Source organism: Macrosteles quadrilineatus, unplaced genomic scaffold (assembly GCF_028750875.1).
Source record: "Macrosteles quadrilineatus isolate MER2022 unplaced genomic scaffold, UCM_ALF_1.0 Scaffold_5__1_contigs__length_97177068, whole genome shotgun sequence".
NCBI classification, from domain to species: Eukaryota; Metazoa; Arthropoda; class Insecta; order Hemiptera; family Cicadellidae; genus Macrosteles; species Macrosteles quadrilineatus.
The window spans coordinates 46,213,503-46,229,855 of NW_026542598.1; the positions used below are offsets into that span (position 1 = coordinate 46,213,503).

A 16,353-nucleotide genomic window follows, 5' to 3' on the forward strand; every position below is an offset into this window, starting at 1 on the left:
ATAATGGGTCTGGTCTGACAGGGGCGGTACGATTGAGGCATTATTTCAAAATTCCTCCGTGAACAGCGCTGTAGTAGAGAGCATTTTGGAAATGAAGGTTTACTAATTGCAAAAATAGTTCTGTTCATAAAATAAAATTATAAATGCCTCAAATTCAATTTTAAAATCCTTTTATTATAAAATTACTATCATAACCTAACCAAACTTGCTGATAATGAAATAATATAAAAACAGATTATTAATAGAAAAAAAATAATTCTGTTCATTAAATAAAACTAGAAATTGCTCAATTAAAATTGTATAATGACTTAATAATAAAATTAAACTGTCATAACCGAACCAAACCAACCAAACTTGCTGATAATGAAAAATGCTTAGTCAAAAAGTTAGTGCCACCAGTGGGATTCGAATCCGAGATTCTCAGCTTATATCAGCCCGGCACGTTAACCACTAGACCACCGAGGCCGATAGCTGAAAATCGTATTGTTACGCTAATGGTTTTCCCTCTGCTAATGAGAAGCCCACAGCTGTCATCGAACCTCATCTATACGTCCCCTGAGTAAATACCCCTATGGGTCGTCCTATATAGATTCTAATTATATTTTAGGACAAAGAAAACATAATATAAATATTTATGGTACGTAATGGCATTCTTTTAAACAACAGCTTTAGATTTAGTTTATAACATTTTGGTTGGCTTTGTGTTAATGTGTTGTGCTAACATTCATCATCACATTTCGGATGCCACAGAAATGTAGTCTTCTCTACACAAAACCGTCCCGATAGCTTTTATCTGAAGACTCTTTCGGTTTTCAGCTTCGATGATTATTGCATCAGTCGCATTGAGCATTATTTTATCGATTGATTTATTAGATAAGGTTTTAGCATTTATTGTTTTCGATTGCTATATATCGATATATCGATGGTTTAGTAACACAATTGTAATAGATGAAATAATTGAATCACTTAATATAACCATAGATAAAACATACTCCCATAGATAAAATAGCTAACAGCTGCATATTTGCATTGGCAGAATTGAAGAAAAAAGCTGGAAATCGTTTTGAGAGGTTATCTTTACATAAATATTACTTCGTTTTTTAGCTTTGTATTTGTTAAATAATGATGCAACGAAAAATATAGTTCACCACACGAACACGGGCAAAAAGTGACTTTTTACCCTCGCTCATTTTCCGACCTCGGCTTGGTTGGGCCCTGGCCCTAGTGATGACTGATGAGGAGAAGAGAAATGCCGGTACTAGTGATGGGAGTGAAATCACGTCACTGATATATTTCACTGATATTTGAAAATCACCGTGGTAACTGATACGTCAAGGCGTCTAGTATCAGTGATTAACGGTGACAGTTACTCGTTCACCGTCACTCTGTCACTGTGGTGTGACTGGGACTGTGACTGACTGTGATACGCGTTTGCTGCTATCGGTGATGGGCGTGATGTGATGGGTAGCTAACCCATATACCCTGTTGCTGTTGCTGGATTATTCTGAGTTCTGATTTCTATTAATTCGCAATTTCGGGCGCGTTTTCGTCTACGTTCTTTGTTTCTTAGGAATAACAATGAATAGGCCTAAAACAAGTCCTGTAAGGAAATCTTTTACACCGGTTTTTATTTATGTAGATACTTTTTTGTATTTGAACCTTGTTTGATAAATAATTAAATTATTTTCTCATCTTAAGGATTATTTAATGTATTTACCTTTACTTTTTTCTAGTAAAATAAACCCGACACATTTCCTAGCAAAGGAATTCACATTACATATCAATTAACATACATATTAATTAATTACATTACATTTATTAATTACATTTATTTGTTACATATTTAATTAATTGTTGATGTCAAGCATGCGCGAAGCTAGCATTGTAGGTATGGTATTGGTTTGGTATTAGCAGAAATAACATCCAACAAATGACAAAGGAGCCGGTAGCAGTATAATCACCGTTAGTCACTGATACAAATCACTGATACCAAAGAATCACGGTAGCAGTGATCACCGATAGAGCAAAGTAACTGATATTTCCATCACTAGCCGGTACTATTATTTCTGTTCGCTGGCAGGAGCTTGGATTCGAAACATTCGATAGTGACTGCTATCGCGAAAGAGTAATGTATTTCGAATTTCGATATTCCAAAACCAGGAACGGTTTTATGTGAAGTCAAGCCTATCCGAATTTTACCGGGCAATTTCTTCTTATGATTTCCTTGCTTCCACCGCAATTGCTTCTCCCAGCGTCCACCGTTGTTCGTCGGCCATTTTTCAAGTTACCGCTTTGGGGATTGTGATCCATAGTTATTGTGCGATTATTTTTAACTTCGAACATCTATAATTCAACATGACCGAGGACAAGAAGGTATTTATGCTTCTATTTTAAAGATACCGTAACGGTTCCAACAGGTTGTGTACTTACGTTGTAATTGATTTTTAAACTCAAAGCGTGCCCCGAGCCGCAAAATCCTCTTCTCAAAATGCCAATTTAACACGTTAGCACAATGTATACTTGTGCAATTTGTTATTTATATCCATTTGCTATGGACTTTGTTTATTCAATTTGCATTACCTCAATCATCCATGATCCCTAGCCGTGTGAAGTACTCCCTCTAGAGACTTAACCTTTCGGCACATCTACTTATCAGATCAAACCCTAGAGATAGGCTAGGTCTAAGGCCTAGGCCTATGTCAAGGGTTTTATTCTTGGCGTCAATCATAGGATTAACACATTTATTTTTGGCCTTTGCTTAGATAATCTTAGCATTTATACTTCAATTGATGTAGCTACCTAGCATCATAATTTAGGCTAGGCCTAGGCCTAAGTTATTTCACCTTGTAAATCGTGAATATATGCCCTGGCATTTTGCATATTCTTTTATTAGGCTACCGGTATGTTAGAACACAAAGGCAGTGGAGACAGACAAGATCCCAACATGTATAGAGCCATTAGCCTACATTACTCCCAGTGTTAGGCAAGTGCTATGCAAAACTGTTAAGTAAAATAACCGAATTAGGGCTTGGGCAAACAAATACGAAAAGATATCATGTTTTCAGTGTGGTTTTAAGCACGGCTATTCAACGATAGACAATGTAGCCTATTTGTATTACTTAGGCCTAAGGACACTTATAGATAGAGAACTATAAAAAAGGGGCAAGCTGTATTGTTGTTTTGTGGACCTTAATAAAGCTTACGATTCAATATCAAGAGAGGCCTTATGGTATAAAATGCAACGTAAAGGAATAAGCTCAAAAATGTTAAAGATAATTCAAACTATTAGGCTACGATGAAGTAAGTTTTTGTGTCAAAGCGGAATAACTTACAATAAAGTATCTGAAGTGTAAAATCACACACAAGTGTAGGGCAAGGCTGCCAGTTGTCCCCTACTTTATTCAACTTATGTATATAGGCCTAGACGATGTTATACTTACTTACTGCAGTGGCCATAGGTACCCCAAGTGGTACTTGGCCTCGCCTACACATTGCCTCCAGCCTTCTCTGTCCTGCGCCTGGTCTTCACTTCTACCCAGCTTCCTCAAGTCCCGTCGCACCTGGTCCTTCCATCTCAGTTTAGGCCTGCCTGGTGGCCTTCTGCCTTCTGGGTCGTTCCTTAATACACTGCTTAAGGTTGTGCCATGTTCTCTTCTGAGGACATGACCCGCCCACCTAATGCGTCTGCTTTTCACCTCAGCTGTTATATCTGGGTCTTTATATAGCTCTCTTATTTCGAAATTATGTCTAATTCTCCAGAATCCATCTTCTTTAGTTGGGCCATATATTTTCCTAAGAATTTTGTTTTCAAAAGTTACTAAACGTTTTTCTGATTTTTTGCTCATTACCCAACACTCAGATCCATACATTAGTGTCGGTCTAATTATAGTTTTATAAACTCTTACTTTAGTATTGCGGGATAACAGCTTTGAGCTCAAAATTTTGTTACATGCATGGAGGCTTCTGTTTGCAGCATTGAGTCTGTTAGTTATTTCCAGTTCTTCATTATTATCATTTGTTAATAAGACTCCCAGGTAGGTGAAATTGTTCACTTTTTGGAAAACATGGTTTTCTATCTGCAGGACTTCATTGTCCTCTTCTTGGTCATCTCGTCTACCACATTGCATATATTTAGTTTTTCTATCATTTATTTCAAGGCCAGCCTTTTTCGTTTCCTCAATCAATATTCTGACTAGATCTTCTAAGTCTTGTTTTGTATGTGCTAATATCGCAACATCATCCGCAAAGGCTAAAATATTTATTTTCTTTCCTATCTTTATCCCTACCTCTGAACTTTTAACTTTCTGTAGTGCTTCTTCTAGAGCAATGTTGAAAAGTATTGGGGATATTCCATCTCCCTGTCTCACTCCAGTGTCTACTGAGAAAGCCTCTGACACTTGTCCTTCCACTTTTACTTTACATTTTGAGTCTTGGACACTTAATGAGGCCATTTTTATAAGTTTTCTAGACGATGTTATAGAATAATTTATTATTATTTATTTAGCATCATAATTTAGTCTAGGCCAAAGCCTAAGTTATTTCTCCTTGTAAATCGTACGAATATATGCCCTGGCATTTTGCATATTCTTTTATTAGGCTATGTTAGAACACTTAGGCATAAGTTAGGCCTAGTTTAGGTTCTTAGGCCTATGTACATCTCTGGAACTTGGTTTTTATCCCAACTTTACTTAAAACAATTGGAAATTCATTTTATTTAGACTAAGTTAGGTCTAGCGGGCCTATACATCCATAAGTTATCTGTTGGCACAAACAACCAAATGAGTAGGTAATATTCATTATTCGGTTGTTTAGTTTAAACCCTTATCTAACTAACCAAACGATATCAATCCTAAGTAGGTACTGAACTAGGCCTTAGATAAATTAAGGGTAGGCCTATAGTTTCTTAACTGGGCTATGCTAATATCGATTGAAACTATCAAAATGAAAATATTTATAAATAATCAATATTTTTAAGTTAAATATCCATTATAAATTTAAACTATCATAACTTAACCGAACCAACCAAACTTGCTGATGTAGGAAAAATCACATGAAGGTTTACTAATCAAACTGATAACTTAGTTTCAATCGATATTAGCATAGCCCAGTTAAGAAACTGTACCCCTAGATAAGATGAACTTTACCAGCCAAGTTTATTTCTAAATTTACTTTGTTTTATACTGAAACTCCACATAAGTATAGCTGGGTCGGGAAAATAAGCTAGGCCTAACTTAAGGTGTACCAGTAGGCCTACTGGTACATTTGTAGTTGACACCGAGCCAGTAGTTGACACTTAAAAAATCCAACACTAATAATAAGACTTCATGTTACCTTTATTTTCAATAGGTATAGGCCTATTAAAAAAAAAACTTCAGATGTTTTCCTTCATTTTGATTGCAACATAACCTTGGTTAGCTAGCCTATGTGTTTGAAATGTGGTAGAGCTACAAAGTTCACTCTACCCGTTGAAGCCTCTCTTGTCTTGAGATTTCTTCTGGCTTTGAACAAGGTACAGGGTTGATAATAACCAAAATTGTTTGAAACATAATTTACTTAATTTCTGCATCCTTTGTTGATTTATATCATACTAATAACTTATTAGGTTTTTGAAAAATTATAACTTTTAAAGGAATTAAAAGTCTCAGGGTTGATATTGAAATACAAACAGTTCTACTGAGTTCCTACACACACACAAAAAAATCAAGTCTGAGATTTTATTCGTTCCAACGGTAATACGCCTTCAGAAGTTGAAATTTTTCCGTTTTCTTATGAAGTGTTGAGATGGGTTGAAAACTGTTATTGATACACATTTCAATAAATATGTACTGAACATAATACGAGGACTATCCAGAAAGTAGATTACGTTTTTGTCTCTGCTAGGGGCAGGGCTAGTGCGACCATCTTGGTGTTAGCTCGTTATGCAGCTCAGTCGGCATCTAGCTATGCTAGTAAGAGGTTTCTGCTGTACTCTGTTGAGTTACTGTTACAGTTAAAAATGTCTGTGTTAATTTGCTGCGAACTGTGAAGTGCGTGCACAGTTATAAGGGTTTTGACTGCAAAAAACTGTAAACCGATAGAAATCTATCGGCAACTTTGTGAAGTTTATGGGGAGAACATTATTACTGAAAGGTGGATGAGTTCGTCAGTGGGTTATCAAATTAAAAAATGGCCGAACTAACGTTCACGACGAAGAGCGAAGTGGAAGACCCAGCATTGTGACTGCGGAACTTTCTGAAAAAGTCGATGCCGATATCCGTAAAACTCGAAAGTTCACAATAACAGAACTCTCTATGGGTTTTCCAAAAATTTTGTGAAGTTTGATGCACAATATCATAACCGAAAAGCTTGGTTACCAAACTGTAACCAAAGAGTCCATTCATTTTTTTTTTTTTTTTTTGCATGTACTTCACAGTTTGCGTCATTTTCAATTAACACAGACATTTTAAAGTGTCACAGTAACTCAACGGAGTACAGCAGAAACTTCTTACTAGCACGGCTAGATGCCGACTGAGCTGCATAACGAAATAACACCAAGATGGTCGCGCTAGCCCCGTCCCTAGCGGATACAGACAAAAACGTAATCTACTTTCTGGATAGCCCTCGTATTTAGGCTGTTTCTTCCAGATGAAAATGTTTTTTGTTCACTCTAGTGTTTGTGGTTACTGAGTTATGCAAGTTAACACAAACCCTTACATGAGCAAAAATTTGCGTGTTCCGCAAAACAAAAATGGCCGCCGTAGAAGTAGCAAAAGAGATAAAAAAAAATGTAAATCACTTTTGAACCCAGAATTTATAGAGGTAGGCCTATCTAGGATAAAAATATTATTTATTTTAAAAATGGTCGTAAGCAACCCCTGTTGGATCACTGGATATGGATAGACCCATTGGATTGGGAAATGAAACTATTCTAAACTAACCTAACATATCTAAACTTAACCAAAGTGCTGTAGGCTAAGTCAATGTTTCAAAATTTTGTTTGATAACAGAAAAAGCATATGGGGAATATGCTATCGAACGGAATTTTGAAATGTTACAGTAAGTTGGGCTGGTTCAAGCTTAGTTTAGAACAGTTTCATTTCAATATAATTTTTTGTTTAAGTTTGTTGATACTGAAAAATATTTATTTATCCTTAGTTGTCAGCTGATATGTTCTGATTTATTAATATCAATATATATCGGATAAGTAGAAAAATAAAATATCAATGATATACCTATTGAAAAGAAATCATAGATAATAATGATTGTTCCCTTTAACAGGAAAGTAGGCCCTACCACGTAATGTTTTTGAAATAGATTGAATTAAAAATCAAATCAGGCTTAGGCCTAAATGTAAACTTGCCTAGTCTGCAGGTTTGCTGCGGTGGGGGTATTTAGTAGGCCTACAGTGATTGTAGGTATATGTGCATTAATGATTCATCTTTCAATTTTCAGGCGGGAGAAACTGAGCACATCAACTTGAAAGTCATGGGACAAGATAATGCTATCGTGCAATTTAAAATTAAAAAACACACTCCTCTACGTAAACTGATGAATGCCTACTGCGATCGAGCGGTGAGTTGATTAGTCTTGTTTGTTACTACCGTATTGATATTGTTACATTTATTAATAATTTAATCAACAAAAGCATGCTATACAATCCCTAATCTTTACTTTCTCTTCATAAAGCGAAATCTGGTTTTAACAAACTATTTGTTAAAATAGGTATACAGGGTGTCCAGCCAATCTGGAAACTGGGAAAACTGGAAATTGTACGGGGATTTTGGTTACTCTTCGCATCGTGCAGATATCTGCATTGTCCGCCTCAATTGTAGTGAAACAATGAACTTTTCAATTGCACATTCTTTACAGATGCATTGGGAAACACTCTGCTTTAGCTTGATTTTCTGACTAGGTGCTCAATTGTTCGATATGGCTCAAAGATCGCTTGCACACCTCTTATTTTAAGCTTACAACCTGACAACTTGCACTAAAAACTTAATTGGAATTAGATTATGGAGCTGATTAAGAACTCTGAGAGTGTGTAGTGTTGGCTTTTCAGTCAAATTTTATCAACAGACTGAGCAAATCTGTTTTGGAAAATTTCCCAATTAGGAAATAGTTATTACCGTAAGTGGCACGGTAAGACCTAGGCCCGGGATCGATTGACTTTTTCATTTTGATTTCCTCAAAGGCCTAAAACACCATTCAAATTTTTATATATGTTTTAAAACTTAAGTGATTTTTGTCTGATTATGATGAAATTAGGTTTTTAACTTAAAGATGTAAGGCAGGATAAACTTAAATGAGTTTGTGAACCAGCATGATCGGACCATGGGAAAGGGGTTTTACGGGGTGGGGTGTTTTATGGGGTAATAAAATGGTTTTTCTCATTTTTGACCCTAAAACACAAAGTTTCCCAATTTTTCCCAAGATTTTTTTATAGAGCTTAAAAAACAAATGGTTTCCTATATCAAAGTCTTTTTGTATGGTTATTGGTAGGTAACAGAGAAAATTCAAAAAAATTTTAATTTAAAATTCCTAAGTTATTCTTTTGGTCAAGTGGGATACAAGTGTACGCCTGGGGCAAGTGGATTTCTAGCTAATAATAAATTTGTTTATTAACAAAAAAATATGGAAACTTGGCCAAAGGTATTTAAAACTATGCTATTTTAAGTTATAATCACAAATAAATTCTCTTGCTATGATTTCTATGAGTTAAGACATGTTTAGGAACCTCTTACGTTTCTACTCATAACACAATTGCCACTCTGAAAATTTTTAAAAAATTACGGTACTAAAAATTGAAATGCAAGGATAACTAACTGAAATTTAGTGAACTTGCTTATTTTTTGAGAGGGAATTCAAAAATAACTTTGTTTTGGCAATAAAAGTCAATTTTAGAAAAAGTTTGGAGAAGTAAAGTGAAAAAGCTAGTCCGCTAGTCGCCTACTAAAATTGTTGTTTGTTGGTCAGAGATGTTAAAACCCTTAGTAGATTTCCCATCCTTTTGGAACAGCTGAAGCCAATTTTATCGTTAGTTCTGTCCGGTGCACAGTAGATCAAGATGTTGTGTTTTGTTTACATTTTGTTTCTTGTTATTTCAGTCATTTAAAACCCAGTTCTACCAAACAAATGATATAATCATAAACAATAACTCATCCTCTAAATATAACCAATCATTTAGGCTATAATTTTTAAATTGTATATTAAACGTCATTATTCTAATAATATTGATAAAACAATAGCCTAGGCTATTTAGAAGAGTTAGGCCCTAATTAAATAATAATGTAAATAGGATTGACATTTTAACAAATAAAAAATACTAGAGTAGATACGCTAAATAGACAGAATAAAACTACAATTCATCGTTAATAATACTTAAATGTTCAATGTACCAATAAAGGGTTTTAATAAATATTTTCTTGTATTGACACAAAAGCCTCGTATGATTATTTCCTTCTTTTCATACACATCAGTGTTGTCATATATATAACATCTAAATTAATAGATAATTTTGCGTGCTTGCTCTAATCCTCCGTGGTGCGACTGGTGCGAGCGTTCAGTGGTGTAGCGTAGTCGTAGCCATTCAGCCATCCCATGTGGTGTTGCCACTTCGAACGCCACGGCCTCAGTTAAAGGGCCTAAGTCAATTAGGCCTACTATTAAAAATATTAAGGTTTTAAGTTACTTCACCGAGCGGAGGTTTACGAAAAACTGTATGGTTTAAGATATTTTAATTATTAAAAAACCAAAATAAAGCTCATTTTCTACTCTTTGAGACTTGTGTTAATTCAATGAAATAGTAGAATAATAAGGCTTTTATTTTCTTTAGAATTTCTAATAAAGCTGTGGTTTTAGTTTTCCCTTTCGGAGGTTCACAAAAAAGTGTACAGGGAGCGGCAGAAATATCTGACGGTTTTCAAGCGAGTACAGTCCGGCAGCCGAGTGGAGGGGGGTGGTGGGGAGCGGCTCATTCTCAAAGCCAAGTGACCCCATTTCAGTCGCCATGGACCGGTATACATCGCGCGTTTGTCGTTGAGGCGTATTTTTAAAATGGCGATTCTGTTGTTGATACGCAACGCAAGTTTCGTAGGCATTTTAATGTGGCTTGTGGGGAACCTATCCCATCCCGAAACACCATCAAATTGTGGGTGGATACCTTTAGATCCACAGGATCAACTGCAAAACGTTGGCCTACAGGCCGTCCAAGGTCAGTGAGGACGCCGGAGAACGTGGGGCGAGTGCGACAAGCTGTGCTAACGAGCCCGCATCGCCCGGGCTGCTCTGAAAATATTTGACGATTAGCGTGGTCGTGAGGCTGAAGTTTTTGGATGATTGCTATTTTATATGAGTGAAAGTGAAGGTCTGAGTGCAAAATTCGTAGAATAGTAGATCAGACATGCCATGAGCAGCAGCTTGTCGACGCGCCGGGCGATGTTAGCACAGCTTGTCGCACTCGCTCCACGTTCTCCGGCGTCCTCAATAACCTTGGACGGCCTATAGGCCTACGTTTTGCAGTTGATCCTGTGGATCTAAAGGTATCCACCCACAATTTGATGGTGTTTCGGGATGGGATAGGTTCCCCACGAGCCACATTAAAATGCCTACGAAACTTACGTTGCGTATCAACAACAGAATCGCCATTTTTAAAATACGCCTCAACGACAAACGCGCGATGTATACCGGTCCACTGCTCCATGGCGACTGAAATGGGGTCACTTGGCCTTGAGAATGAGCCGCTCCCCACCACCCCCCTCCACTCGGCTGCCGGACTGTACTCGCTTGAAAACCGTCAGATATTTCTGCCGCTCCCTGTATAACTCTTGAACCATTTGAGATATTTTGATAAATAAAAAATAAAAAAAGCTAATTTCCTCCTCTACAATCCACTTGCCCCAACATCAAGTAATATGCAGTTGAAAGCTACAATAATCAGGGCCAATGGAGCCCTGGGCAAACCCAAAATCAGTGCCCCCATTTTTTTCTAGTGCGGGCAGGCAGTAGTTGAGAGGCACCCGGTGGGCGCCCCCAAACCTTCGGCGCCTCAGCAATACTGCCCGTTAATAAAAGTGGGCCTAACAATAAGGGGGGTGTACACTTACCCCAGATCAAGGGGGAAGTATACACCCCAAACATTATTTTAAGAAAACAATTTTTAGAAACACAAAATTCATATTTTTAAATAAATAAAAAAATCGCATAGTTATACAAAACATTTCAAAGAATAAGCTCAGCAAATTTGATTTGTTTGTGGATTTTGCCACGATTGCGGAAGTCTGTGATTACGTTTACTTCACCGTGGAAGGATATTTAGGATTTTTCCGCTGATGATAATGTTTTCATGAACAATGGAGATAATATTCAGGCTTATGCTGCTATCGAAAGAGAGAATGTTTTCGTGACCATAAAGGGATGACAATGAAAATGATTATGATAAGGATTATTATTTTGTCAACAGTAGCTCACTGAACATTGACACCATTAAAATTAAGTACATGTGATGTATATTGTTTAAGTGGGACTAAACATTCACGAGGGAAACATTGAGGCAGGCTCCTGGAAAACCCTGGAATTTCATTGTTTACACCCTGAAAAGCGTTCCAGAGAGTTTGTATACACCCTGAATATTCAATGTCCTTTGTTTTGTTCCACTGGGGCAAAATACCTTTCATGTTTTGTCATAGGAGAGTGTCAACATTATAGTCCAGGATCTGAAGGGGGTTGAGCATGCATGAAAAGGGTGACGCAATTTTATTTCTGATTGTTGTTATAGGCACTATAGTGATCACGAAAACGCATGTCGTCGCCCCCCAGCGTGGTCGACAACCCGGGGGGGAGGGGGGCAATATGGCGGGGGGCGCCGTTTACTAAAACGCCTATAACTCGAGAACTATTCTAGGTAGAACATTGCAATAAACGTCAATTAACTCAAAAAATTATGATCTTTAAAAATGTTAATGTAGTGAAATTCGTATTTTTGATGGTTTTTTAGTTATTTTATATTGAAGCTAAAAATCAATATGGGGTTATGGGGTTAAAATAGGTTTTTCCCATTTTTGACCCTAATAATCAAACAAATTGCAATTTATTTCTTAACCCATTTTGTAGAGCTTAAAAAAAGAAATAATTTAGTATAGCAAAGGGCTGTTGTATGCCTAACGGTTATGGATATAGTTAAAAAAAACTTAAATTCAAAATGCCCATGTTATTCTTACGGAGAATCAAAAAAACTGTTGTAAAACTCAAAAAACTGGTTTTGCAAAATCATGACATAACCTAAATTAAAAATAAAGTAAAAAAATATAGTTTATTTTAAGGCTAATCTATTAACCCACTTGGTTTTAAGATCCCTAAGACAATATAAAAAATGGTTATTAACATAAATACATGTAATAGGTTCATACTTAGAGAGAAAGTTTTGAAGAGAATGTTTTTCGCCAAAATTTTCAAATTTTGTTTCGCATCATCCAACATCCGAAGCAGTGATACCAATATGCTGAAATAATTTTTCCCATGTAGATAGGATATGGTTATAATGGGGGAAAATAATTCCCTTCTATAAAGTCAATGTATAACAAAGTTATAAAAATGTGAATCATTCATTGAAGTTTTGTTTCTATTCACCCTGTTGTTTCTATTCACCCCATTCTACGGTACGCTGACTTCAAAATTATAAAATTTCCAGCGGGCACCGTTTTCTGACTAAAAACGCTTATATCTATATATACCAATTTTTAGTTCTTCGTTATTTCTTGTTAGTTCCCCAATATTATTGCTTGTTCTTAAAAATTAAAAAGCCAATAAGGTCTTAAACGTGGTTATGCCAACCTCACACCCAAATCATTCCTAGCATGCACCCTCGTCTGACTAAAAGTGCCTATATCTTAATATTAATCGTAAGTACTTAGTAGCTCACCGATTTATTTTGTTAGTTCTAAAAAGATTTAAAAATTGCACCTGATGAGTTGAAGCTGAATAAGGACGCTAATTTCACACCTACAGAAATTCTAGCGTGCAACTGCATCTGACGAAAAAATTCTTTTTATTATATTATTTTTTATTAGCTATGCTGTTATTGTTATGTTTTCCACTCGTTTTGTTGCTTGCCGCTGTTATTTTTGCCATCTTTTTGCCGTTTCTCCTTTTCGTTTTCCTTATTAACTAATTCATTTACATTGTTTTCAGTAAACTATAGCATAACAAGGCTAGTGTAGTAAGCAAGTATTCTATGTTATTCCATGTATAATTGTACCAAATATTAAAATGGAGCTATCCGTTGGAATGCAAAATAAAATAAAATAAAATAAATATTAATCGTTACTTCTAGATAGTTCTCCAGGATTTTCTTTAGTTCTAATAAATAAAACAAAGTTATGGCTGATAAAGTGGTTATATTAATGATATTTCCGATTTCTAGCGCGTCCTGTCATATGAAGAAAAACGCCTATATCTATTTACCAGTCGTTATCTCTGCTCGATAGTTATACAATTTTTTTGTCACTTATAAATAAATAAATAAATAGACGTATAGCCCATAATGAATAGATAAACTAATTTAACACTTCTGATTTCCAGCGCGCACCTTCATTCGACGAAAAATGCTTACAGTATACTACTATACAAAATAAATAGATTAGAGTCATTTTCAACTTTTAAGCCGTGTCAAGCGCCATTTCAAGTTCTTCCGTCAACAAAATAAGCTGTCTCCAGACATGCGCCACTCCCAAAACACGACATATTTGCCGGTCGACGATCTAACGAGTAAAACATCTACACACATGTGTTGTTTTCCCAAAAACTGTTCGTTTCGGGAATTGCAAAGATATTCGTTCACTTTGATGTGTGCAAAAATACCGGCAATGAACGGAAAACACGAGGACGAGCATTTGCTGCCATTTGCTACTTGCGAGCGTAGGTACAGTCTGGAGCCGGCTATAGGCATGGAACTTGAATAAAACCCCCTTTTTGCAAATCATTAAACTAAATTTTAATTAATTATTTTATTATAAAAAATTTATCATAAGATAAAAATATTTATTCTCGGTAGGCTATATATTAATAATCTAACACATTTAATTTTAAACGTATTTCTAAACTGTTTAAGAACGATGCTATGAATGTTTGAAAGAATAGTTGAGTGTACATTTTTGAGAACTATCCAGAGCTAACGAAGAACTAAATATTGGTATATAGATAAAGGCATTTATAGTAAGAAAACTGTGCCCACTGGAAATTCTATAGTTGTGAAGTTAGAGTGCCCACTTTGTATTCTTTATAACCTTTTTGTTTTTAGAGATCTAACATTAATATTAGAAAACTATCGAGAACTAACGAAAAACTAACGATTGGTATAGGCATTTATAGTCAAAAAACTGTGCCCGCTGGAAATTGTACAATTGTGAAGTTAGCGTACCCACTTTGTATGCCTCGTAACTTTTTTATTTTTTGAGAACTAACGAAAAAATTTGGGAACTGTCGAGGACTAACGAAGAACTAACGATTGATATATAGATGTAAACATTTCTCATCAGAAAACGGCGCGCGCTAGAACCCGGAAGTGTGAAGTTAGCGTACCCACTTATTATCGGCTATAACTTTTTTATTTTTTGAGAACTAACGAAAACATTTGGGAACTATCGAGAACTAACGATGAACTAACGATTGGTATGATCAAAAGTGGATACGCTAATATGGGTACGCCAACTTCACGGACCTTAAGTAAAGAACAGTTTTTCCTATAATTTTTTCCTGATTTTTCATCAATTTTTTTTATTCATAGATCTACAAACATAAAAGCTATGTTTATCCTTAAAAGGTGTCTCTTGGTACTTGTAATTTCGGTTGCTTTAAAAAGTACCCCTGCCGCAGTAAACCTGCAGACTCAATATTATATTATACTCAAATATTCCCTGAAAACTGTCAGCTTTATTTCCTATTTAAATAAAATGAATTATAATGAGTACCTAGGTTTGCTGCTACAGGGAAGGTATTGAGGTGAGTTTTATATTGAAATGTTGATAGCTTAGTATGAAATAAACAAAATTGCCAAATTTGATTATAATATATCCATATATAAGCAAACTACAACAGTTTTTTTAACTATATCCATAACCGTTAGGCATACAACAGCCCTTTGCTATACTAAATTATTTCTTTTTTTAAGCTCTACAAAATGGGTTAAGAAATAAATTGCAATTTGTTTGGTTATTAGGGTCAAAAATGGGAAAAACCTATTTTAACCCCATAACCCCATATTGATTTTTAGCTTCAATATAAAATAACTAAAAAACCATCAAAAATACGAATTTCACTACATTAACATTTTTAAAGATCATAATTTTTTGAGTAAATTGACGTTTATTGCAATGTTCTACCTAGAATTGTTCTCGAGTTATAGGCGTTTTAGTAAACGGCGCCCCCCGCCATATTGCCCCCCTCCTCCCCGGGTTGTCGACCACGCTGGGGGGGGGGCGACATGCGTTTTCGTGATCACTATAGTGCCTATAACAACAATCAGAAATAAAATTGCGTCACCCTTTTCATGCATGCTCATTGCTCAACCCCCTTCAGATCCTGGACTATTATTGACAAACTAGTGTTTCTCTAAATAAAAAAAAGGTGGTTTCTCTGTGTAAATCCTTGCTTTTCTTTGCAGGGGCTTGCCATGGCAGCTGTCAGATTTCGCTTTGATGGACAAGCAATAAATGAGAGCGACACCCCCCTTACCCTAGAGATGGAGGAAGGGGATACTATAGAAGTTTACCAACAACAGACCGGCGGCCATAACTGTAAAACGACGGTGTAGTTCCCTGTGATGTGGTGAATTTATAAACACTGTGTGACGCGTTACACAACGCTCATGATGTTTCAGTTATTCATTTCTGAAAAGACTATGTATTCAATTTTCACATGACGTATTGTTTGATATAATTAAAATGTGACATTAAAGTATTTGCACTTTCAGATCGGTACAAAATTCAAAATTAAGAAGATTCTATGGTGTATAGTTAAGGTCTGATCGAGTGTTTATATCTGAAAAAGTCTTTTGTATTTACAGTTCATTCCTTAATAGTTGTAAGCCATAATGAGGTCGACACAGATTGGAAATGTGAACATGAATGTTTCCTAGTAGACTAACCAGACACCTTCACTTGTTCAACCATTTTCCATGTTCATTTATAGTGATTGTCAATTCAAATTTGTAAAACTGTTTAGAATTAAGTCTGTGTTAGTAGGAAAAATACCGTTTCTGATGTTTAATTTAGCATTATTTGTTTTTTAGTTTAATAAAATAATCTTTTGTATTTTAATCGTTTTTTTTCTCCTAAAAATCATTTAAACGATGTTAAGTCATTACAGGAAAGATCATCACAG

At 35.7% G+C, this 16,353-nt stretch overlaps 1 protein-coding gene across 1 annotated transcript; it reads left to right on the top strand.

Annotated features, from left to right (window-relative positions):
* Positions 1–2,223: 2,223 nt before the first annotated feature.
* On the top strand, positions 2,224–16,283 carry LOC128995117 (small ubiquitin-related modifier 3-like). Its single transcript, XM_054420019.1, has 3 exons — positions 2,224–2,373; positions 7,432–7,551; positions 15,635–16,283. Exons 1-3 carry the CDS (start codon positions 2,356–2,358, stop codon positions 15,782–15,784), a joined length of 288 nt encoding a protein of 95 aa, XP_054275994.1. The 5' UTR covers positions 2,224–2,355; the 3' UTR covers positions 15,785–16,283.
* Positions 16,284–16,353: the final 70 nt, after the last annotated feature.